The 26,060-nt window shown below is 47.1% G+C and overlaps 1 protein-coding gene across 1 annotated transcript; it reads left to right on the plus strand.

Annotated features, from left to right (window-relative positions):
- Positions 1–1,882: 1,882 nt before the first annotated feature.
- LOC133457545 (protein NLRC3-like) lies at positions 1,883–25,371 on the plus strand. Its single transcript, XM_061736914.1, has 10 exons — positions 1,883–1,936; positions 4,760–4,946; positions 10,342–10,461; positions 13,342–13,440; positions 13,568–13,641; positions 15,472–17,257; positions 18,175–18,351; positions 23,809–23,985; positions 24,129–24,302; positions 24,727–25,371. Exons 2-10 carry the CDS (start codon positions 4,798–4,800, stop codon positions 24,734–24,736), a joined length of 2,766 nt encoding a protein of 921 aa, XP_061592898.1. The 5' UTR covers positions 1,883–1,936; positions 4,760–4,797; the 3' UTR covers positions 24,737–25,371.
- The last annotated feature ends 689 nt before the right edge of the window (positions 25,372–26,060 follow it).

Raw genomic sequence — 26,060 nt, forward strand, 5'->3', positions numbered from 1 at the left:
TTTAAGATAACTGAAATTATAATTTCAACCTTTTTAAGAAAAAAAAAGAAAGTGAATCGTGGCAAAAAAAAATGCAAAAAAATTACTTGAAAAGACAAAAAGATTTAATAAAACCCCAATGACCTACAAGGTAAAACTGAACTGATAATCTGATTTTTCTTTTTAAATGTAGGTAAGACTTTCTCGTGGATTGTTTTGCTGTGAAAACGCTGAATATTGAAGCGTATTTGTCCTGCGTAGCGCCCTCTGCTGGCTGCTCTGCTGTGTTCTGATATAAACGTAGTGAAGTTGTGGAGGAGCCGGAGCCGGATGTGAGGCGTTTTTAGATCGGATCCCACTAGTGTTGCTGCAGGACGAGCGAGTTTTACCAGCCTTTTGTCTCACCTACTAGAGCAACTTAAAAACAAAACAAATCCATACAAACTTCCTCAATATTATTTCCAAATTGTGAGACAATACCTGGTTATTATGAGATAGTATGATCACATGACTTTAGCAGCTGTTTTTGAAAACATTGATTTGAAATGAGTTTATCTTTGACGACCACCAGGGGGAGACGCACGCACACGCAGACGCACGTACACGCACGAACACACACACACACACACACACACACACACACACACACACACACACACACACACACACACACACACACACACACACACACACACACACAGGCACAGTCACGTGGTTTCCTGTAACTGCAGGAGGAAGTTCAGCTCTGAGTCACTGAGGAACGTCAGAGTTCAGAGTCCATGTTGGTGGACGGAGCAGCAGAGGAGACCAGGTTAGTGTTGGTTCTTTCTTCTTCTGCTGTTTAAATGTCATTTCTGTGGTTCTGGTTGGATCCAGCTGAGGTGTGAAGGGAGATCTGAGGTTTGGGTTCAGATGGAAACACATAACAGAAGTATAGAAGGTCCTCATAAGGACAGACGGATAGGCGTGTGTGAGCTGAACTTCCTGTCTTTAAACTTTCTGCTTGTCGTGGTTTGTTTATTCTACGTTTTAACAGGTGTGACTTAAAAAGACTTCAACCTTATTTCCAGGGTTTTTCTGCTGCGTGACGTCGTCTCCACAGACAGATGTGTAACGTTCTTAAAGGTTCTCCAAGCTGGAAATAACTGTTTGATCAGATTTGATTAAATTTGTTTCCAAAACTTTGCTGCTTTATTTTGAACATGCAGTTAAATGTAATGTGATGATTTCATATAAAAGACACATTTGTCACATTCTTCTTCTGCTGCGGTTCAAGTTTCAGATGAATAAAAAGGGTCGGATAAATATCTTCTTGTGTTACGGAAATGACTTGGACTCTTGTTCAGGTGCACCTGTATCAGCTTTAATCAAACACAGGAAAACAGACCTCTGGAGGTGGTTGGGACATTTCTGAGGACACAGTAACTGACATCCAGCTAACTTCAGGTCTAATTCCTGGTTGAAGGGGCAACAGGACTTTCTGACATCACATGAGGGGTGGGGGGGTTCTAGATTATGTTCCCTTTGTTGATATTTGAATTAAAACAGGAGTTTTTTTCCCTTCTCACAGAGAAAACACCCGCCACCATGAACCTCTGATCTGTGTGTGTGTGTGTGTGTGTGTGTGTGTGTGTGCGCGTGTAAAATACTTGTTTTATCACATTCCCAACAGACCAGTCAGAACTTGTTTCTCTGAGAGTTTATAAGGAAGTTTGATAGTCAGAGAGCAGAGAGGTGAATCTGAAGAGAAACAGAGAAAAGTGATTAAATCAGGTAAGAAACCAACTAAAGTTGTTGTTTGTTAGAGTCTGATAGACATCAGACATCCAGCAAAGACCGAGACACAGACTGTTTAGATGGAGAACCGGTCCAGGACTATTGGTTCTGGTACTGGGGTGTCTGGATCAACTGACACTAAGAATCATGGGAAATGTAGTTGAACCTTTCTAAATCAGAGGTAGGAAGTATTTACACCTCATCTGGAAGAAAATATTTGTTGGAATAAATTTAACAATCTTAATTTCTAAAATCTTTGATTCAACTTTGATTTTCTTTGAGTAACTGAGATATTTTTTAGGTCTAAGTTTCTATCTTCTTCCAGATATTTAGACTCTTCTATCTGAGACTTGAATGTGATTTTAACACAAAGTTTTCTTTGTCTGTCTCTCAGTGAGGCGTTCAGGGGTTTGTTTATCGACCAATGAAGGAAGTTAGCGTTGATCTTACAAAGTTGTTAAACTAACCATTGTTAAACTAACCAACATCTGAAGTCCGATTGGTTCCTGAAAACTGTTTTATGGAAGTTTGAACGATGTTAGTTTGAAGCTCCAACGTTGGAACAACTATGTTTCCAGATGTGTTTGATTTGACTTCAGCAGAAAATTCACTCAGACTTTGAAATGTTCAACGTTACGTGTAAATATGACAGTCGAAGTTTATTTTTAAGGTTTTACATAAAGCAGTCACATATCAACCACCACAACATTGTTATCAATAAAATCAAGTCTTAGATAAATCAATAAATCCTGTCCTTCAGCTGTAATGAGCTGGAGAGTTTCCATCTGACCCCTGTGACCCTGTACAGGATTAAACAGCTATAGAAACTGGATGGATGGAATAAATCAGAATACATGACATTAACAATACCCTGATATTAACAGCTATTAAATTAGTTTTCGTGTAGAAAAGAAATTAGTACTTCAAATAAAACAGAACAATTTACAATAAAATCTTTGTGAAATAATCAGTAAATGAGGTTGTTTTAAGAGCAGAACATTTCTGTTAGCTTCCAGTCTCCTAACATACCAGCATGACTGTAGCTCACCATGACACATGTTTGTTCACTCACTTTTATGATCACATGTTTGAATTCTGTCTGGGATGTTTATCAAGTATTCTGGTTCTGATCACATGACGCACTCACAGGTTGGTCTACGTTTCCTCCCAACACCCTACATCACACATCCACTATTACACTGAGGTCTAAAGAGCTTTGTTACAAATAAAATACAGTTAAAAGTGACAGAAACACGAACTAATGTCTTAGCTGGATGATCAGTAGACAAACAATGAGTTTAAGAACATTCCTGGTCCAAATGGAACCTCATAAAGGTTCACAACAGCAGCTGATGTTCTTCCAGGTGAACCGGATTGTCACATCTGGGGGTAAGGTGTGGACCCAAACGCAAGAGAGCAGGAGGCGGGAGGCAGTAGTCGGCAAAAAATAGGATTTATTAACAAAAAAAACCAAACTAAAGCGCTGCAGAGCAGGATCAAAACAAACTAGAGGGATCAAAAAACTTGGAGGAGGAAGAACGTGGCAGGAAACATGAGGAGCAAAACAGTACGGTCCGACACGGAACAAGGGAATGACAAGACCAGATATACTGAGGGGATAACGAGACATGACGAGACACAGTTGTAGACACAATCAGGGCAGATGGGACACAGGCGGGGCAAAACAGAAACTGAAAGCTGGGGGGAATGTCAAACCTTGACACGGACGATGGACTGGATGTTAAAGGTGAACTTCCATCGGTGGGTTCCCACCTGCCGTCCACTACGACTTCCATCATTGATAAAGTAACAACCAGGAACTAATCTTCTCCCCGCAGGTCCAGATCTGTCGTTACAACCAAACAACTTAACAACCGTGTTTGTGAACCTTGGTCTGAACGGTGTTTCTGAAACAGCTGAGTCTCTGAACCGTGATGATTCTATGTAGGTACCAACGTCCTTCCCTCCATCATTCCAGCTGTGGATTCAGGAAACACTTGTATCGTTCCTGCGTGGGTCCAACTATGTTAGTGGTGAACATCGTCATCAACGCTGGTTTTGGGAAACGCACCCGTTACGAACTGAACAAACTAGGAGGTTCAGTAGCAACAAAAAGTAGAAATTTCCCGGGGAGGCAAAAAGATGACGGCTGGGAGTTTAGACAAAATTCAGGGATTTTATTAATAAACAAGGACTGAAAAATTGTTAAACACAAAACAATCCTCCAAAAACCAAGGACAACGAGGGCTAACCATTTAACAAAAAACAATCCACTCAAAAGGAGGGACAACCAAGCACGATCAGGGCAACTCAAGAATAACACCGGTCTCTAAGAACCAAATTAACCTCGCTACACACTTGTAGGAAACAACTAAATCAAAAAACACTGACAGAAGGCAAGGTGGTGAGACAGCAGTTCTGGGGAGCACTGAAGCAGTCCACGGACACCAAACACAGCACACAGCAGACAGGACGGTCCACACAGGACAGCCACCCAGAAGCTCCAGTCCACTCTTCTTTGTAGCAGTCCCCTGATTGTCACACCTGCGAAGCCTCCTAATTGTAGATGGTCCACAGCTGCAGGGCACCGTCCCAGCAGCTCCTACAATAAGGAAAAAGAAAACAGCCACACACACCACACACTACGGCACGTAACAGCACCCCTGATCTCAGACTCACCTTCATGACTGGATCCAGAATAAACTCTGATGTTTTTGTATAGAAAACTGAAAACGAGCAGGTAACGTTCAGGCTGATGGTCTTTAGTGTGAATCAGTGTTGAAGTGGTTTCCTGGATGACTTCATCAGTCATTTTTTGACTTTTTAAGGAAATGGAAACTATCTTCTCCAGGTGAACGCTCGGCTTCACGGATAGGCATTTCACTTCTGTCTCATCGTCAGTACCAGTAAAACCTCAGTGGTTTTGACAAAGTCATTCAGGAAATGTGGGTGAAACAATGTATTTCATGACTTAGTGGTGTTCTAATAAAGTTTCTGTCTACAGATTCAAAGATGGTCGGTGTTTCTGGTTCATGTCTCTGAATGACTGAAGTCCAGAAGATGGATGATTGTGTGGAGAAAGAGGAGGAGAGACCAGAGTCTCCAGGATCCATCTGTCTCTCTATGAAGAGTGACTGGTCCAAAGGCGAGAATCCAAACTTCAGTAAAGAACCTGGACCTTCAGACACAAAGTAAGACAACTGTTGTTAACTGATTATATGACTCATCATGACTTTATACTTTTTGCACGTGATGGTTTATTTGATGTTTTAGTTTCTTCAAACCACACTGTCAAGTTGTTAGATGTTTTGTTTGATTTTGCCCTCAGTTTCTACTACAACTTGAAAAAGTTTGGTCAATGCAAGGAACAACTTCAGTCTGTTTCCCCTTTTTGTTTTTTATTGAAATTCATTTTTGAGTGCTGATGAAGGGGTTTATTGGTTGTAGTAGCAGAGGTCGTGGTAATGGTTGGGTACAGTACGGTAACAGGGCAACAGTAGTAGTAGTAGTAGTAGTAGTAGGTTGAAAACCAGCTGCGTGTTGACCTTTTAACTGAGTTTTTTTTCTTTTATTGTAAAGGTTTTTGGATTCCTTCTCTTTAAGCTTTTATTGCTTCGTTTTCAGCACCAAACCTTTCTGGGTTTGTCTCCCGCTCCACTTGTTGCTCAGAAGGCAATATGGTTGTCTTCAGGAAGTTAGTTTGACCTGACCTGCAGGTCTGGATGAAGATGTGGCTGTTGGGTTGAATATGAATAAAGATGTAATGTTCTTTGCTGTTCAGGCAGTTGGTGTGACACATACTTTGTCCTTTTTGTTCCTGTTTTTGAGTCTGAGTCTTTAGCTTGCTCTTAAGAGTAGATACAGACCCTTCAAGTTCTGACAGAGTTTGGTAGGTCCTATTCACCATCGGGGAACAACGGAGGAGAAGAGTCTGGCTACTGATTTCACACCACATTGTGGTGGAAGCTCCAGGCGTCTTTCACTGGTTGAGCATAGTGCCATACGTTCTCTCAGGTAGGGTCGGATTTTACTGATGTTGTCAAGAGAAAATAGGGACTGACCAGGAAACCGGGGAATCATGGTCCTTAAAGGTCAGCTGGCTGTCTAACGTGACACCAAGATTCCTATAACAAGACGTGTGTACAAGTGTGATTTTATGCAACTTCACACTAATCTACTGCCCTTGCTTTTTAACAACTTGCGCTTATTATTATTTTACCTCTTTTACCTCTTTTCTTATCATTTTCTTTTCACATCATTTTATTTAATTTATTTGTTTTTTAAGTGTACTCTTAAAGGAGCTTGAGGCTCCTTTTAAGAAATGAGACTCTCTAGCGTCACCCTTCACCACGACGGCCGTTGGGGGTACTGCAGCCAACAGTGAAGCCGGCACGGGAGAACGGGGAGAACGCAAATGCAGCGTCATGTGACGTCACATCCGCCGCCCAGCGCGGGAAATTCGGGACCGAATTGCAGCACATTTTTCAGCACACAGCCTGTTCAAGGCAACGGAGAGATACACTAGAGGAATCATTCTTTTGGGTTTGGAACGCTTCATCTGACATTATTACTAGAAAACTTAAAATGTATACGGATTTTTTTCATAAATCCTGCCACAATCCGGCCTCAAGCTCCTTTAAATTAAATAATTTCTGAAAACCGCAAATGAGATGTACCTGCGGTACTCTACTGCCCTTAGATTTCAGCAACTTGTGCTTTTTATTATTTTACCTTCTTTTCTCATACGTTCATTTCATTTTATTTGTTATTTATATTTTAATTGTGTCTTGCAGCTTTTAATGTTGATGTAAAGCACTTTGAATTACCTTGTGTTGAATTATGCTATATAAATAAACTTGCCTTGCCTTGCCTATCTGAGGAGGTATGGAATGACTGGCTGGGAAGACAGTAAGCTCAGTCTTGCACAAATTTAGCTGAAGGTGGCGGCTCTTCATCCATGCAGAGATATCAGAAAGACATGCTGATATTTGCCTTGAAACAGCAGTGTCATCAGGTGGGGAGGAAAGTAAAAAACGAGGATATCATCGGCATAGCACTGGTAGTAGAAGCCATTACAGCTGATTGTTAGTGCGATGGTGTACAGTGAAAAGAGAAGAGGGCCAAGAACAGATCCCTGGGGCACCCCTGCAGCCAGCTCATGTGGTCTGGACACTCGTCCTTGCCGTGATTCTCTGAAGGATCTCAGGTAGGCAGGTGGAAGCAGCAACGGGATGACCTTGGGGGCGTGGGGGGGCCGCAGGCCAGCATGCAGCTCCCCAAGCTCCGGCCTGCAAACATGCACAAAAGAGAAAAAAGGGGGGCCGGCACAAGAAACTACAGGAGTGATGGACAAAAAACGATAGCTATGAGATACTTATAATAAATATAAATGGAAATGGAGAAGAGAGGAAGGGAAGAGGAGAGGAGAAGAAGGGTGAGAGGCACCACCCAGCGGATCATGTCGGTGCCCCCCTGCAGCATAGGCCTATAGCAGCATATCTACCACCAAGCTATATTTGAGACTAACTATTATAGTCTTGTTCTATAGCTGTAGCTATGATTACTGACTCTAACACACTAGAGTTTACATTACCTAGAGCAGGGTTGCCCAATCCTGGTCCTCGAGAGCCCTTATCCAGCATGCTTTAGATGTTTCCCTTAAGCACACCGTGATAAAATTAGCCGTTTTAACAACAGATCTGTCCAGACCTTTATGACAAGCTAATGATGACGAGTAATTAGAATCAGGTGTGAGGAAGCAGGGAAACATCTAAAACATGCTGGATAGGGGCTCTCGAGGACCGGGATTGGCCACCCCTGACCTAGAGATTTACCAACACCAGCTAGAGGTTTACTAATGTTGTGCAACTCAGGTAGCTTGGCTGTCCAGTTATCGAAGGCTTATTAATAATCTTATTAATAATTATTAATAATTAATAAAGTCGACTATTTATCAAATTGAATGACCAATATGATAAATAAAATCCTCGGGGCACCACTCCGGGAGCCTTAAATCCGGAGAAATTGGATAACTAAACAGCAGAAAATCAGTCTCATATGATTTTTGAATTATCCTGCAGAACAGCAAATCTTACTATATCTTACAGAATAACAATGAAGGCGTGATGTCCGAACACTAGGTTCTGCTTAAACAAATCAATTTGTGACCAAATCTTGCATGAAATAACAACGACCACTCATTAAGAATCAATCAGGATTTATTTACATACGGGTATCAAAAGATGGTAAATAAATACCCAATAAATCCCGATGGCGAACTACCTTATTACAAAACCATTACCTAACTAGAAAAACAACAATCAATAAAATGAAATGGAAGTTAAATGCATGGAATGAGAAAAAAAAGAAATCAAGCAATAATAACAAAGATACAGAACATCTACAGTTCAAACGGGGCTCCTGTGGTCTTTTAAAGATGGCGGAGTCCTCGTTAAGCCACGTGCAAATCTAGACCGGATGGCAAACGCAGCATTTAAAACGTGACTACGGCAGAAAACAACGACTACCAAATAATCAAACACGATAATGATAACAATGATGATGTAATCTCAGCTCTGAACACAGATTTAGCTCTGTAACACTCCCAGTTAAACTCATACACCCAGGTCTCAAAACCTCACGCCTCCTCGGGTCTCCGGGTGTTACTTCCGGTGTTTTAAACGTGACTACTGGCGAAACGGCGCCACCAAATGAACAAATAACCGTAATATGCACACAGTAGTTTCATTAAACATAAATTCAGGTCTACACCAGTGACTGATCGCCCAGACCGCAGCTCACGCGTCCTCGGGAGTCCGGACCTGAGGCTGCAGGCTCCGCCCTGCGGCTCGGCCCTGCAAGGGGTTTCCTGACGGGGATCCTCAGTTTCTGCGGCCGCTCGGTCTCTCTCTCCTTTCCTAACTCCACAGAAAAAGTGAACAGTGGCTGGAGAAACCTCACACCGGCTCTCTGGTCCTGACCGCGTCCTCAGCACACCGCCTCGCTGCGCACGGGGGCCGGTTCCTCCCTTCAGAACGTCGACTCGTCCCGTGTGGGGTCGCCGGGCTGCGCGAGGGCCTCGCGGTCCAAAGGCTGGAGCTCCGGGCGGGTTTTGTCTCCCGGAGCGGTCTCCTGGATGAAAGACAGGGCTCGGGGAAAAAAGAAAGGAGTTAAGGCAGGGAGACAGCGCAGCGCTCTGGGATCGGGCCTTGCGCCCGGTCAGTGCGGGCCTCGAGGGCTCCTTGAAACCCCCCCCCCCACGGCTCCTAAAAGCTGCTGGACAGCAACGCGCGTCCAGGATCCTTGGCTGAAGAGAAGAGAGCAAAGTCTTGGTGCAGCACGGAGTTTTGTATCTCCGCGCGCTGCAATGACGTCATCAGTGCCTCGCTCGGGATTGGGTGCGCGTCGCTCTCAGGCGCCGCCCCATCCCGCAAGGCATGCTGGGATTGTAGTTCATGGCACAGTCGCCATTTTATGAGGCACATTAAAGCCAGTTTCAGGCCGGGGGGGGTTGACCAGGGTTTCAACGTTTGAATACGGTATACATTCACAAAATGTTCATAAACCTTTATAACAGTCCACATGATCACTGGGGTGGTCCAACACTAAACACTAACTATAGGCTTTACTAAACAGAAAGGTTTTAAGTTTAGTTTTAAAGGTGGAGGTGGTGTCAGCCTCCTTAACCCAGATTGGAAGTTGGTTCCATAGTAATGGTGCCTGATAGCAGAACGCCCGCCCTCCAAATCTACATTTAGATACTCTAGGAACTACGAGTAAACCTGCACTCTGAGAATGGAGAGCTCTGCCAGGAACATAAGGCACTATCAGGTCTTGTAAATAATGCGGAGCTAAGCCGTTTTGGGCTTCATATGCAAGTAATAAAATTTTAAATTGGATTCTGAATTTTACGGGTAGCCAATGGAGCGACGCTGGAGAGACGTGGTCTCTCCTGCTGATTCCTGTCAGCACTCGTGCTGCTGCATTTTGGATCAGCTGGAGCCTATTCAGCAAATTACTTGGACATCCTGCTAATAACACATTACAGTAATCCAGTCTAGAAGATACAAACGCATGAACTAGTTTTTCTGCATCACTCTGCGAGAGGATTTTCCTAATTTAAGCAAAAATTTCCTGACATCCGGTCCTTGATGTCCGTCAGACATACCTGAAGTTTAACTAACGGTTCTGTTTCATCCGGCTTCATAGACACATAGATGTGGATCATACACGCATTTATCATGGAGGAACCGTCAAACCTGACTGAAGACGGCTCTTCCTAGAAGTGTAGACCTGAACGGGAGCAGGGAGACCGGACGATAGTCTTCAACCTGGGCAGGGTTGAGCGTTGGTTTATTCAACAGTGGGGTGACCCGAGCTCGCTTGAAGGCAGAGCTGAATACATCAGATTGAAGAGAATCATTTGTATCAGTCATTTGTATGAGTCATTTGTATCAGTCATTTGTATGAGGCTGTGCTGAAGCAGGGAAACATTAAAACATGCAGGACACTGGCTCTCTGGGTTGGAGATCTTCTGCCGTGGTCCTCATCAATATTACGAGTGACTGAGTGAATTTGTGTTTGCAGAAGTCGGTACTGCAGTCAGAGACCAGAGTCTCCAGGATCCAGCTGTCTGTCTATGAAGAGTGACTGGTCCATGGACAAACCTGTAGGGTTCAGTAAAGAACCTGGAACTTCAGACACAAAGTAAGACAACTGCTGTTAACTGATTATATGACTCATCATGACTTTATATTTTCTGTCTGTGGTGGTTTATTTCATAGATATACATAATAAATCAATATCTAGACTACTAAAACTCAGCGGATAGAAGGATAGGCATAGGCAGAATAAATGAAATATGTGCGTTTGTGTGTGTAGGAATATATGTATGTAAGAATATTACAAATACCAGTGTATTAAAATTTTATTACTATATGTTAAACATGTAATAATTCAAATTATTTGTTATATTAGTAATATTTATATTATTAATTTACAATTGGTCTTTTTATACTCTTCAATGCCTGTAACATGTTGGACATAAACATTGGGACATTTGTGATATATATTTGCATTTATTTCCCTTTAAAAATATCCATCAAGACATGTAACTTGTTAAAACCCCCACCAAGTTGAAATGCTCACTGCAGAGTTTCCTGTTAGAGGCAGAAAACCTCACCCTTCGTAGGGCAAGTTCCCACTTCCTCCTGCGCTCTCTGGTTTTTGGGAAACCTTAAAAATGTGTGAAATGTATCCAGTTATAATAATAATGGTCAGCATTTTTAATCCTGATTTCAATTTACATTAAGTGGAAGGACAAACTTAGAATAGACTATAATCGAATAGAATAGTCCTTTATCGTCAGTACACCTTGTGGATTGGGTCTCTATAAACAAACTGTAAATGTTAGCATTGTAAGTGTATAAAAAAGTCTGTAAAAACGCCTGCCTGTACGAGAATCTCCATCTGTCAGCTCCCACGTTATTGCAGCGTACAATCTAACTCCAAAAAGTTGCACAAACTACTGTCAATAAAGACAAAAGGATGAGATTCATCACCTCTGCTTCTGCAGGACTTGATAAATACTAGAATAGATAGAATAGGCCAGCGTTAGAAGCTGAGGCCATGAAGTCTCCTGCTGCTGTGTTTCTGAAGGCAGTTTGACAGATTGTAAAGACTTATTCAGTTTGAAAATGTGAACGATAAAGTAGAAATAGGGATTTTCTGACCCATAGTTCAGTTCAGTTATTGTGCATATTGTTGAAGAATAATATCAAATCCAGTTCAGAAGTCTGCTGTGGTGGAGTGAGTTTTATTCAATAAGCCGACGGTGAGCAGACTCACACAGATCGTGTCCGGGTTGGTGTGTTGACCACAAATGGCTGAAATTATGACTTTTTATACAGTAGGTTCAAAGCAATACACAAAAGGCACGAATCAACAAGCCAAAGGTGAAAGACAAAAAAGCAATAAAAGGGTTTGAAGCAGATGTGATCTGTGGCCAAATTCTGTTCTCGGACATTCAACATGAATATCAGTAAGTGGAAACTACCCCATAGGGTGTTCTCATGATTCAAGTCTGTGGCCAAATGAATAGGTGTTAACATATCAGTCAGTCAGGAACTTCATCATATGGAGTTGGTATCAACATATCAGTCAGTCAGGAACTTCATCATATGGAGTTGGTATCAACATATCAGTCAGTCAGGAACTTCATCATATGGAGTTGGTATCAACATATCAGTCAGTCAGGAACTTTGTCACATGGCATTCCCGTGGTTCAAGTCTGTGGCGAGGCCACTTCAAAGGTGTGGGCCCTGCAGGGGGTAGGAAGCTGGGGCCTCACGCCTGCAATGGTGTCACAATGTCTCAACAATATTAAATGTGAGATGTTTATGAGAGAAGGATGGAACAAAAAAACTAAATTGAGAATACTTGACCAATCAGAAGAAAGTCTGTCTATTTCAGGCTGTTTTTGGTGTGATGTGTCTCCTATGGAGTTATCGGTTAAGTTCCGGGTTCCTACTACTACTAGGTCGTCCTCAGACGAGCCGTCCATCGTTGTCTCCAGTCATCCCGATTCTCCATACAACTTTCCAGTTCGCTGGTACTCTGGGCCCCGGCATCCTTCTTGAGTATGTCCACATATGTTGGTGTAGGACGTCCTCTTGACCGGCGCCCGCGTGTTGGCTCCCACAGCACCAGCTTGCTGGCTGACAGTTCTTTGTGTCTTTGGCAGTGCCTGCAAGTCTCATTCTCCTTACAGCAACCTTTTCGCTCACCCTTGACATTCCTTCATATAGGACTTGGTTGGTTACATGTGCATTCTTGCTGATGTTAAGCACTGCACGCAACATCCTGGTGTAGCACCCGTCCAGGGATTTCACTAGGGTTGGTTTGAGGGTCCAGCATTCACTGCCATAGAGGAGAACAGACTCTACGTTGCGTAGAAGAAGCTGAGTCTGATTTGGCGGGGGAGGTTGGAGTTCCATACACTGGTCATCCCGTTCAGGGCCCTCCATGCAAGTGCCTTCCTCACTTTTAGATCTTGCTCAGTTGAGTTGACCCACGAACCCAGGTATTTGAAGTCATCAACTTCTTTCAGCACAGTGCCTGCTGCTGTAGTCAGAGGTTGATGTTCTGGTGGAATGTTGTAGGTGATGACCTCAGTTTTCTTGGCGTTTAACCTGAGGCCAACCTTGGCACACTCTAGCTCTACCCTGTTTAGTAGTTCTTGTGCCTGTTCCACGTTGTCAGAGAGCAAACTGATGTCATCTGCATAGTCAAGGTCTGTGAGGACCACTGCAGGTTTTCGACTTGACCTCCTTGGTGTTAGCGTGAAGCCAAGTTCCTGCTCTCGCCCACTGATTGCCTTCCTTGAGTGCATGATCAAGGACTATGATGAAGAGAAAGGGGGCTAATCTATATCCTTGCATAACCCCAGCAAGGATGTCAAACTCCTCGCTGCTGCCATCTGGGTTCCTGGTTCCTGCCTTGTTCCTACAATGTGTTTTGTGCAGAAGGAGTCAGTTGTGTGATCATTGACTGATGAGATGTGAAGATCAGTATGTTTGGGTTTTTCAGAACAAAAGCAAATTTTGCAGCCTCCAGGTGTCGGTCTACGAAGAGTGACGTCTCCAAAGATCTACCTGACAACTTCAACAATGAACCTGCTCCGAGGAAGTAAGAAAACCATGTCCTGTGTAAGAAAAAAACAACAAAATAAATACAGTGAGAACTTGTTTGTGTTTGATTTTGCTTGTAAATGTGGAAACATCCAATAAACCCTGTGTGGACGCTGGTTCTGCAGACGGAGCTCATACCAGTCGGCTTCATCGAAAAATTTGGGATATGGAAAAAGATCCAGAGCAAGTCCTCCACAAGGTGAGACCGTCCATCCGTCTGAAGAGTCGTCATCGTCAGAGGTTTTTAAAACCTCTGATGCATCGGTGTACGCCCGTTTTTTTGTGTCCAGCCATAGGTCTGCGTCTCTCGAGTTACTCATCTTTCAAATATAAATCTTAAATGTGACGTCTTTCTGCTGCTGTTACGCTCATCAGCTGTTTCCTTGTTTTGTGAAATAGTAATGGACCCTAGTGGTCAGTAGAGGACCTGCAGGTCTGGATCTGGACCCTAGTGGTCTGTAGAGGACCTGCATGTCTGGATCTGGACCCTAGCGGTCTGTAGAGGACCTGCAGGTCTGGATCTGGACCCTAGTGGTCTGTAGAGGACCTGCAGGTCTGGATCTGGACCCTAGTGGTCTGTAGAGGACCTGCAGGTCTGGATCTGGACCCTAGTGGTCTGTAGAGGACCTGCAGGTCTGGATCTGGACCCTAGTGGTCTGTAGAGGACCTGCATGTCTGGATCTGGACCCTAGTGGTCTGTAGAGGACCTGCAACTCTGGATCTGGACCCTAGTGGTCTGTAGAGGACCTGCAACTCTGGATCTGGACTCTAGTGGTCTGTAGAGGACCTTTAGGTCTGGATCTGGACCCTAGTGGTCTGTAGAGGACCTGCAGGTCTGGATCTGGACCCTAGTGGTCTGTAGAGGACCTGCAGGTCTGGATCTGGACCCTAGTGGTCTGTAGAGGACCTGCAGGTCTGGATCTGGACTCTAGTGGTCTGTAGAGGACCTGCAACTCTGGATCTGGACCCTAGTGGTCTGTAGAGGACCTGCAACTCTGGATCTGGACCCTAGTGGTCTGTAGAGGACCTGCAACTCTGGATCTGGACCCTAGTGGTCTGTAGAGGACCTGAAAATCCAGAAATCAGCCAGCATTCCTGTTGTGTCCACTAGGTGGCCGAGTGTGCCCAAGAGTGCAGGTTGAAAAAGGGCTACAAAAAGTACTTAGAAGAAGTGTGCAGGAGGAGATACCACGTTAAGCTGCGTATAGTCTGTGTGAGAGCCGGGTTGCTAATAAAGCAGTTGAAAGGTGTTCTGTCTCGGTGCTTATTCTATTTACTATCACCTCTTACACATAACAATTCTGTTTCCATGGAGACATGTAAAAAGCATGAAGCTGGACAGAAGACTGAGAGTTTCCATCTTTCACTTAAGGTCAAAGGCTCGTCTGACAACACAGAGGTGCTCTGCTCACAAAAATGACCCACATGGTTAAATACTTGTTACGGGGGGAGGTTTTGGACCCAAAAGCAGCACACGGAGCACACGGTGGTAGTTTGTCTGGTTTGCGTTATTACTCACAACGGAGACGAAGAGCAGGCAGGAAAGCAAAACAAGGAACAGGCACCGGAGAACCGGAGACAAGGCAGAGTCCAGGTCGGCAACAGGAGGTCAAGACAGGGAATGAGGGTCTTGCATCTAAACATAGAGTGACGATCTGGCAGTGAGTGTGCAGGAGTGAGGAGTTTTTATGCTGTCCTGATTGTTGAGGGGCTGCAGCTGGGAGAGCAGGTGAAAGGAGTGAGTGACGAGGTGGGCGTGGCTGGCAGATGGACTGAGCAGGAGAGAGGGGAGTGGAAAACCACTGGAGGCTTGAGGACCAACCATGAAAATACTCCCCAGAACCGCCCTGGCCTGGTTCTTGGGAGGTTTTTCTTCTGTCTCGAAGCGTTTCCAAGCTCCCCCTCCTGGGAGGGATTTGTGGGATTACGAGTTCACCTGAAGATTCAGGTTTAGCTCCTGGAGGCCCCCCATCACTGACTGCAGTAGGAGTTTGTATCTCTCTGACCTCCTCTTCATTCTGATTTTCAGCAGATGCCAGTCTCCAGCAGGTCCTAGATGAACATAAGACCAGTCTGAGGAGCAGATGTGAACATGTGACTGAAGGAACTGATGAACCAGGAAGTAGAACCCTCCTCAACAGGATCTACACGGAGCTCTTCATCACAGAGGGACTCAGTGAAGAGGTTGATACCCAACATGAGGTGAGGCAGCTGGAGACAGCTTCCAGGATGAAGAGCCTCCATGACGCTCCAATCAGGTGCCAGGACATCTTTAAAGCCTTACCTGACCAACGTGGAGCCATCAGAGTGGTTCTGACCAACGGCGTCGCTGGCGCTGGGAAAACCTTCTCGGTTCAGAAGTTCTCTCTGGACTGGGCCGAGGGCTCGGAGAACCAAGACGTCACCGTGGTGATTCTGCTCTCGTTCAGGGAGCTGCACCTGATCAGAGATGAGCAGCTCAGTCTTCTCAGGCTGATCCAGGTTTTCCATCCATCGTTCCAGAAGCTCACAGCAGAGCAGCTGGCTGCCGGGAAACCGTTGTTCATCTTTGACGGCCTGGATGAAAGCAGACGTTCCCTGGACTTCAACAACAGTCCGGTCGTGTCTGACGTCACACAGAGCTCATCGGTCAACGTGCTGCTGACCAACCTCATCCAGGGGAACCTGCTTCCCTCAGCTCTCATCTGGATCACTTCCAGACCTGCAGCAGCCAATCAGATCCCTCACAAACACGTGGACAGGGTGACAGAAGTACGAGGCTTCACCGACGGCCAGAAGGAGGAATACTTCAGGAGGAGGTTCAGGGATGAAGAGCGGTCCAGCAGCGTCGTCTCCCACATGAAGACATCCAGAACCCTCCACATCATGTGTCAACTCCCGGTCTTCTGCTGGATCACTGCTACAGTTCTGGACCACATGTTGACCACAGAGCAGAGAGGAGAGCTGCCCAAGACCCTGACTGACATGTTCTCCCACTTCCTGCTGGTCCAGACCAAGAGGAAGAGGAACAAGTACCAGGAGGGACGTGAGACGAGTCCACAGGAGCTGACGGAGGCTGACAGGGACCTTCTCCTGAAGCTGGGGAGGCTGGCGTTGGAACATCTGGAGAAAGGAAACATCATGTTCTACCAAGAAGACCTGGAGCAGTGTGGTCTTGATGTCCCAGAGGCCTCGGTGTACTCAGGAGTTTGTACCCAGATCTTCAGGAGAGAGTGTGAGGTCTTCCAGAAACCCGTCTACTGCTTTGTTCATCTGAGCATCCAGGAGTTCCTGGCTGCAGTCTACGTGCTCCACTGTTGGTCCACCAGGAACACAGATGTGCTGGAGAACTTCCTGGGAGGAGGGTACAGACACTCACCTCTGGATGTCTTCCTGAAGAAAGTCATGCAGAAATCTCTGGAGAGTAAAAATGGCCACCTGGACCTGTTTGTCCGCTTCCTTCATGGTCTTTCTGTGGAGTCCAACCAGAGACTGTTAGGAGGTCTGCTGGACCAGAGGGAGAACGACCCAGAAACCATCCAGAGAGTCATCAACAACCTGAAGGAGATGAACACTGACAGCTCTCCTGACAGAAGCATCAACATCTTCCAGTGTCTGATGGAGATGAACGACCTCTCAGTTCATCAGCAGATCCAAGAGTTCCTGAAGTCAGAGAACAGATCAGAGGAAAAGCTCTCTGAGATCCAGTGTTCAGCTCTGGCCTACGTGCTGCAGATGTCAGAGGTTCTGGATAAGTTGGACCTGATCAAGTACAACACAACAGAAGGGGGTCGACTGAGACTGATTCCAGCTGTGAGGAACTGCAGAAAGGCTCGGTGAGTCCAGATGGATCAATAACACCATCAGTTAGTGTAAATTAGCAGTTTAGTTCTTTAAATCTTGTTTTGATCTTCAAATGAAAACTTTTGAAATCAGATGTGTTTGTTTTATTCTGGGTCACCTCAAGTCACGTCAACCAGAGGTTCATGTTTCAAACACTTGATCTAGTTGATGTTTTAGCTGCTCAGAGATGAATCTATGTAACGGAGAAAGATGAAACATCAGAACCACTGGGGGGTTTGTGGACACATGTACTTGGTAAGAGACCTTAATCCTAGTAACTCTGGTTCTGTGATCTCCAGCACCGTCCTGTAACTCCAGATATGAAGGCTTCAAACCCATGATCCTCCATAAACTGCTGGTCGTACCAGAAGCTGCACTGGTGAATGTCACGAGTGCAGCTTCATTGATTATGAATGAAAGTTTGTCTGAGACAGAAGGGGACAGGTGTTTGTGTTGTTGCTGTAGAGGAGAGCAGCATGAAGACGTTTACAGCTTCATACGAGAACTTCTTTATCAATCTCTGATCAGTGCTGAAGTCTCTGTGAGACCAATGTCTCCTTTAACAGACCTGAACACAAAATACAAGAAAAACTAGTCCAGGAGTCAGAAAAATACTAAATATAGCTTAAAATCTTGAAGATCTTTTTTCTGGATACTTGAAAAAAGTTCAGCTCCACACTTTCACTTTCACTTTCATTCAAGATGTTCAGAGTGAAAAATGTCCAAGAATAAATGAGTTTATGTCCTAAATCCGATGTTTTCAGATGACTCTGACAGACGTAGACGTTAACGAAGCCGGTTCCCTCCTTCATCTGCAGATCCAGACAAAGTCTGCAGATGTTAACAGATGTTCAGTCTGGATTTAACTCAGACTTTATTACAACTGACATCATATTTTCTCTCATCACAGATTTGTTTGTTGTGGACTCTCAGAGACTCACTGTGAAGTTGTTGCGTCCGCTCTGAAGTCCAACCCCTCCCATCTGACAGAACTGGACCTGAGTCTGAACCAGAACCTGAAGGATTCAGGAGTGAAGGTTCTGTCTGGTGGACTGGAGAGTCCAAACTGTAGACTGGAGACTCTGAGGTCAGTCCACTGGAGATATTTCCACATTTATCCACTTATCATCCTCCAAACATGTCACAAAACTACTTTCACTTGCAAGGACCATGCCATCAACAGGATACGTTTAAATGATTTATTGATACGAAGATGATAACGATGACGATGGTGATGATAATGGCGATGACGATGATCTATGGATCAGTCGATGCGTTGTGGGGACGCTGGTAGGGAATCCGCCGCAGCGCCCGGGCAACGACGAACCCCCAAAACCGTGGATTATTTAAGGAGATGAGACTGAGCGGATCTGAGGTCGCTAAGATCTGAGCGAATGTAGCGATGATAGTTGGGAGGACCATCGGCCCATGAGCTGTATGAGGTGCTCTGGAATACGTGGCGGGAGGCTGAAGTGGCGGCTCCGATCCTAAGGAGTGACCGGAGTAGTGCGTTGGGGAGATGCCAGATAAGGAGAGTATATGACGGAAGCGATGGTGAAACCAGAAACTGGTGACGACTGTCCTGACTCGGACGCAAGGATCTGTCGAAGATGTGCTCTGTGTTTTCCAGGAAGACAAGTAGTTGGCCAGGGTCTCGAAGTATTCAGGGGAGATTGGTCTTCGGGGAAGAGAAACGAGAAAGAGTGTCGGTGATGGTGGTGGAGTGACCGGGGACATGTGATGCATAGAGGATAAATTGATGTATGGCTGAGTGCCAGACTAGACGGCGCATGAACAGCATGATGGATGTGGAGTTGGAGCGTCCTTTATTAATTATGTCGATACTTATCAATATGAAGATGATGGCGATGATGGTGGCGATGATGGTGGCGAAGAAGATGGCGATGATGATGGCGATGATTATGGCGATGACGAAGGCGATGACGATGGCGAAGGCGAAGACGAAGGCGATAACGATGATGGTGGCGAAGACGATGCCGATGATGATGGCGATGAATGATGATGGCGATGATGGCGATGAAGATGATGACGAAGGCGATGACGATGGCGATGAAGATGGCGAAGACGAAGGCGATGGCGATGACGATGACGATAACGATGCCGATGCCAATAACGATGCAAGTGATGATGGCAATGACGATGTCGATGGCGATGACGATGGCGATGACGATGACGAAGGCGATGACGATGACGATGATGGCGATGATGGTGGCGAAGACGATGCCGATGATGGCGATGAATGATGATGGCGATGATGATGATGGCGATGGCGATGACGAAGGCGATAACGATGACGATGCCAATGACGATGCAAATGATGATGTCAATGACGATGTCGATGGCGATGACGATGGCGAAGGAGATAACGATGACGATGAAGATGATGGCGATGATGGTGGCGAAGACGATGCCGATGATGATGATGGCGATGATGATGATGGCGATGACGATGGCGATGACGAAGGCGATAACGATGACGATAACGATGATGATAATGACTATGGCAATGACGATGATGATCTATGGTTCGGTCGATGCGTTGTGGTATTCGTTTGCGCGCTCTGAGGGCCGTCCTGCTGCGAACCATCTGCCATCGTAAAAGCCCCCAAAACCGATTGAAGGAGCAGCATCAGTGTATGGATTGATGTCGTGGGGGTGAGCCAGTTGGTCATCATAAAAGAAAGCGATCCCCTTCCAGGTGGCAAGGAGGTTGAGCCACAACGAAGCTCGGCACGGCTCGAGTTGTCTGGGGAGATGGGAGACAAGAGAGATGGAACAGCGGAAGCGATGGACGGCAAGTGTGAGATGAAGGCCCGCCCTTGGGGAATAATGCGCATGGCAAAATTGAGGTGGCCCAGGAGGGAGAGGAGTTGGCGTTTGGTGCAGCCTGGAGCTAAGAGGAAATAGAAGACCGATAAATAAGAAGACCGATTCGGTTGAGCTTTCGGTTGGAAGAGAAGCCTGAAACAGATCCGTATCGAGAGTGATACCAAGGAATTCGAGGGAGGTGGAGGGGCCCGCCGTTTTCTCAGCGGACAATGGAACCCCGAGTTCGGAGAAAACGGAAGTCAGGGTGACCAGGCCGGAAGCGGGTGGCGATGAGGGAGGGGTAACGATGATGAATCATTCAAGAGATGGTCGAGGAAGGAATGCCGTGGTTGTTGGAGAGGATCCAGCAGAGGGCCTCTCAAGGTGTCGAAAAGTTAGGGGCTACTCTTGCAGTGACTGACTGCAAGTAGTATGCACCTCGCCAGCGGACGCTGATGTACACCAGCCCGGAAGCGGGTGGCGATGAGAGAGGGTGCCAGAAACCCTGGCCGGATGTAGCGGCTGTAGTTGGTGGAGGTGGGCTGAGGGGGGCAGTGGCATCCCGGTGCCAGTAACCCCGGCTGAAGTTAGCTGTTGTAGGTGCTGGAGGTGGATTAGGTGCTGGAGGTGGGCTGAGGGGGGCAGTGGCATCCCGGTGCCAGAAACCCCGGCCGGATCTAGCTGCAGTAGTTGGTGGAGGTGGGCTGGGGGGGGGCAGCGGCATCCCGGTGCCGGAAACCCCAGCCGGATCTAGCTGCTGTGGTTGGTGGAGGTGGGCTGAGGGGGGCGGTGGCATCCCGGTGCCAGAAACCCCAGCCGGATCTAGCTGCTGTAGTTGGTGGAGGTGGGCTGGGGGGGGCAGTGGCATCCCGGTGCCAGAAACCCCAGCCGGATCTAGCTGCTGTAGTGGCATCCCGGTGCCATAAACCCCAGCCGGATCTAGCTGCTGTAGTGGCATCCCGGTGCCAGAAACCCCAGCCGGATCTAGCTGCTGTAGTGGCATCCCGGTGCCAGGGACCTTGGGGAGGGAGTGAGGAGATTGCTGGTGTGGGTGGAAATCCGACCTGCGACGACGGCTATGGGCTGATCCGGATTGTCCGCGTCCTCTTCCCTCCGATGGCGGAGGTGGGCTGGAAAGGCTGGAAGATGGTGAGCTGCAGTGATGCCGGATGTTCAGAAGGGATGAACCAGGTGGAATGTGGACGACTGAAGAGGCAGAAGTTTCTGGGCGGCTGTCGGGCTCGGGAGAGCGGTGTTTCGGGCACGGCGGCGGCTGAGGAGTTTGCCTCCTCCGAAACATGGCGGGGTGTGCTAGCATCCCGGTGCTAGTAACACCGCTGAGTTAGCTGTTGTAGGTGTTGGGGGTGGGCTGGGGGGGGCTAGCAACCCGGTGCTAGTTACCCCAGCCCCGAAGTTAGCTGTTGTAGGTTTGTTTGCGCAGGTTGGCCGGAACCGGAGAAGTGCGGGAAGCGAAAGCGTTGGGATGACGGGCGGCGGGACCAGCCGCGGACAGGGCGAACGAGCAGCTGCCCGCGGGGCCGGAACGAGTCGAGGAAGAAAACCGGGCCGAAATGCGGTGGGAGGGAAGCCAGGCACTGGCCGGAACTGGGGAAGGGCGGGAAGCGAAAGCGTTGGGATGACGGACGGCGGGATTAGCTGTGGACGGGGTGAAATGAGTAGTTGCCTGCGGGGCCGGAACGGGTTGAGGAAGGAAACTGGGTTGAAATGCGGTGGGAGGGATGCCGGGTACCGACATCACGATGCCGGTGGCCCCCAACCGAGGTAACCTGTTGGGACTGATGGAGCTGGGAAGCAGAGGATCCTGGCAACCCGGTGCCAAGAGCCCCTTCTAGCGCTGGCGGTTGAGGCTGCTGAATGAGCATAGGGGGGTTTCTAGCATCCCGGTGCTAATAACCCCGGCTGAGTTAGCTGTTGTAGGTGCCGGGGGTGGACTGGGGGGGGGGCCTAGAAACCCGGTGCTAGCAACCCCGGCCGAAGTTAGCTGTTGTACTTGCTGGAGGTGGGCAGTGTAACGATGGAATCGTTTATGTTTCCACACGGACGGCTTAAGGTGAAAGACCGCTCATGTGCAGTTGAGGTTCCTGCAATGAGGCAACGTTGTTCAGAGATTATGTTTAACGAGAATGTTAATAAAAGACCTTGTGAGTAAAGGTAATGCTCAACGTCCGGTTTGTACGATCGCTCTTTTACTATTGCGGTCTATGGGAAAAGCTTTCGGGGCCCCATGGGATGATTTTATTTTTTTTTTTGGCGCAGTACCGCGGCTGGCCACTGGAAAATCTTCTGAGTGCGAGACCTGGGGGTCGACGTCACGGCGCGCCGTCGGAGTTGGCGTGATGACGTCATCCGGAAGAGAGCAGGTGTCGGCGGGGCTGATGGCGTGGCAGGCTGGCATGAGATTGAGAAGTTGAGAAGTTTTTTCTTTTTGTTCATGCGGTGAAAAGGGACTCCTCCACCAGGCGGTGGCCCTATGGAGGGTGGCGACAGTCCAGCCCGAAACACCTGCAGAAGGCGGGCCGTCGTGGGCCCCTGCCGGGGCGTGGCTAGACCGCCAGCGGATTGTGCAGCCTGGGATTGCCCGCGTACCCGCCGATGACGGAGGCGGGCCGGGGGACGGGGAACGCACCTGCCGCGATCCTGGATGTTGATGAGAGATGAACCGGACGGGATGGACCACTCGTTTCTGGGTGTGTGTCGCTGGAGCCGGGTTGACAGCAGCTCCGCAGGTGGCTGAGAGAAAAGAAAAAGGAGAGAACACGTGCGTTCCGGAGGAATAAACCGCCGCCGGAGCGGCAGCCGACGTCGGAGATCGGCGGGACACCGGGGCGGACGGGGCGGCTCGGTCTCGCTGCGCGGCACCCCCCGGGGTGGGGGGGGCGGCGGATTGCGCAACCTGCGCTGTCGGGTCAATGGCGGGGAACACAGGAGGAGTCGGAGACCTGCGGCGACAATCCAGGATGTTCAGGAGAGGTGAACCGGAGGGATGTGGATCACAGAGGATACGGAGCTTGACCGGCTCGCCAGGCGGCCGTGGGGGCCCGGAAGAGCGGCGCTTCAGGCACGGCGACGGCTGAAGAGTTTTCCTCCTCCGGATCCCGATCAGCTTGTGCATGTTGCTGGTGATCTCCTGCAAGCCGATCGTGGTCCGAAGGCGATAGCAACACGAGATCCATGATGCCTGAATGGGTGAGTAACTGTTTTCGAGATACGAGAGTGTGTAGGAGCGCTGACGTGCTGCCTGAGAGCCAGCGTGCATAGAACGAGAGCGAAGAGGAAGTGAAGGTTAGGCTGGTATTTGAAGGTTTGCCGGAGGAGGCGTGGTTGAGGCGTGGTCCTGCTCCCGAAATTCGCTTGTTAAGCTCCAATTAATAATTGTTGCTAGATCAGCTTCTGATCTCTAAACTGCTGCTTTGAACAATATTTTAACATCAACACTAATCAAAAGGATTGGTGTGTATGTTGGTGTTTTCATCTTAATCTAGTGTCAGACTTGGACCAGAAAAGCTCAGGATGTTCAGTAAAGGTGAACATGTCAGAGGAACAACCAGGAACCCACATCATGGATGTAACAAAACTGTAAAACCTGTTTTATAAAGTCCAGATACGGTGGTGACCCACATGGACCTGGAAACAACGTTGATATTTGAAGAAACACTTCTCTGATGAAACTTGAACATGTTTCTTCTTTATTCAGGTTGGAGAAGTGCAGGTTGTCAGAGATCAACTGTTCTTCTCTGGTCTCAGCTCTGAAGTCCAACCCCTCCCATCTGAAACATCTGGACCTGAGCGGGAACAACAATCTGCAGGATTCAGGAGTGAAACATCTGTGTGGTTTCCTGGAGAGTCCAGACTGCAGACTGGAGACTCTGGGGTCAGACATGTTTTAGTTGTGTGTTCAGATGAATCTGATGTGAAAGTTGTGTTGACACTAACCTGCAGACATCAGGCTGATCTGCTGATCCACACTGACCATCTGACTGCTCTGGTTTCTTCTTCTCTGGTGTCTTTATTCAGGTTGATGGAGTGCAGGTTGTCAAAGATCAGCTGTTCTTCTCTGGTCTCAGCTCTGAAGTCCAACCCCTCCCATCTGAAACATCTGGACCTGAGCTGGAACGGCCTGAAGGCTGCAGATGTGGAGCAGCTGTCTGATCTGGTGCAGAGTCCACACTACCAGCTGCAGACTCTCAGGTAGGTGGAGGTTGGAGTCGGCCCTGCTGCTTCCAGCAGTTTTCTACTAAATCCAGCTGATATCAAATCAAAGATCCAGTGTTTCCAGTGAAGCTGCAGCTTCTCAGTGGCTGCTTTCCCCAGTAAAGCTGTGAGAGGAGGATGATGACAGGCTGCAGGATCAGAGGATCCAGATTTTGGTTGTGGACCGGTGTTGTGCTGGTGTTCATGTCTCCAGAAATAAAGGAGTATTCCAGCTGACAGCCTTCCAGGATGTACAGACTGCTCCACTGCAGCTCTGAACTCTGAAGTCCTGGATGTGCTGATGGAGGGATCTCTGCAAACACTCCTTCATCTCCTCTCTTCTTTCTTCTCTTTATAGCTGATGGAGGGATCTCTGCAAACACTCCTTCATCTCCTCTCTTCTTACTTCTTCCCTCTACAGGATATTGTGAGAGTGTCCAGTACGGATGAGACGTGTCCTGATCGTCCTCAGAGTTGAAGCAGAACCAGTTTGTGTGGACAAACTCTGACTGCACCGTGATGATGATGATGAAGATGAAGATGAAGATGAAGATGTACATAGTTTCTGAATTCCAGCGTTCTACAAATTTTAATTTGAACTTGAGTTTGCTCGACATTGTTCCTCAAGCACTTTGTCTAAAGTCTGGATGAGTTCTAGTACGGAGGTTCCTACTACTAATGTAGTGATGGATAAATGTCTACGCTGCCGCGGCGGAGCTGCTCAGCACAGCAGCCGTCTCCCCCACCGAGTCACGTGACCGCCGCTGTTTTCTTTTTATTTACAGTTTTCCTTCATTCCAAGTTTTCCTTTATTTGTTGTTGTCGTGTTTTCAGCCTTGTCGGTTTTTTAAAGTTTCTTTCCGCGTCACTGATGAAGAGAGAGACTGAAGAGATCTGTGGAAATAACAGCGTTTGTTCATGAAACACGAAACACAAATGAACTTGACTTGGTCAATGAATGTTCCTCAGTTTGTTCCAGTAAATATTGTAAATGTTTTCTGGATATTACGATGATTGTTAACACTTCAAAGAAAGTCAAAATTCTTCATTAAAACTTGGATCTTTTCTCTTGTTCAGTTTTCTGTGGTTAATAAGTGTTTGTCTGTGATTAGTGTCAGTACCAGGAGCAGCACCGACCATCACAAGGCACTTTTTATTCTGCTGTTCACCATCAGCACAAATCTGACTTTTTCATAAGAAAGATCATTTATCACTCTCTTTCTTTTATTTATTGTAATACTGACATAGATTACAGTCTCATTTTACCACAAACTGCACAAAACACTTGAATATACTTCAGATATGAAGAAAGAACCCAAAAGATTAAGCCAACATAAATGAACTGAATTGATTTAAAACACATGATCAGCACAAATGTTCAACACTTGTTGATCGATATTTGAAATGGACTCTGATCTCTGATTGTAGCATTTAAAATGTGAGGATTTCCATGTTTTTCAGGGTTCTTGTTGATGGAGGAATTGGGAGTGGGGGGGTCTGTTAATTGGATTGTCAATGAGGATGATGGATGTGTACCAGACGGTGGAGGAGCCATTTACTGAGTGTTCTGGGGGGGTTATGACCTTTGAATGACCTAATACAGGTGTGTTTGGATGTGTTTTAATGACCCTGGGGGGAGGCCATGCCCCCAGCGGGGTATGAGGGAGTGGTGTGAGGTCGGGGGGAGGAGGTAAACCGGTTGAATCTGTCCCCCCCGAAGATCCTGTCAGCGTTGTCTGGTTCCCTCTGCGGAGC

The sequence above is a fragment of the Cololabis saira genome, chromosome 12 (assembly GCF_033807715.1).
Source record: "Cololabis saira isolate AMF1-May2022 chromosome 12, fColSai1.1, whole genome shotgun sequence".
In the NCBI taxonomy this organism is placed as follows: Eukaryota; Metazoa; Chordata; class Actinopteri; order Beloniformes; family Belonidae; genus Cololabis; species Cololabis saira.

Coding starts and splice junctions, on each gene's coding strand:
- LOC133457545 (XM_061736914.1), top strand. CDS start 4,798: ATGACTGAAGTCCAGAAGATGGATGATTGTGTGGAGAAAGAGGAGGAG. Junction 13,642..15,471: donor CAGAGCAAGTCCTCCACAAG/GTGAGACCGTCC, acceptor TCTGATTTTCAG/CAGATGCCAGTCTCCAGCAG. Junction 18,352..23,808: donor TGTAGACTGGAGACTCTGAG/GTCAGTCCACTG, acceptor TTCTTTATTCAG/GTTGGAGAAGTGCAGGTTGT.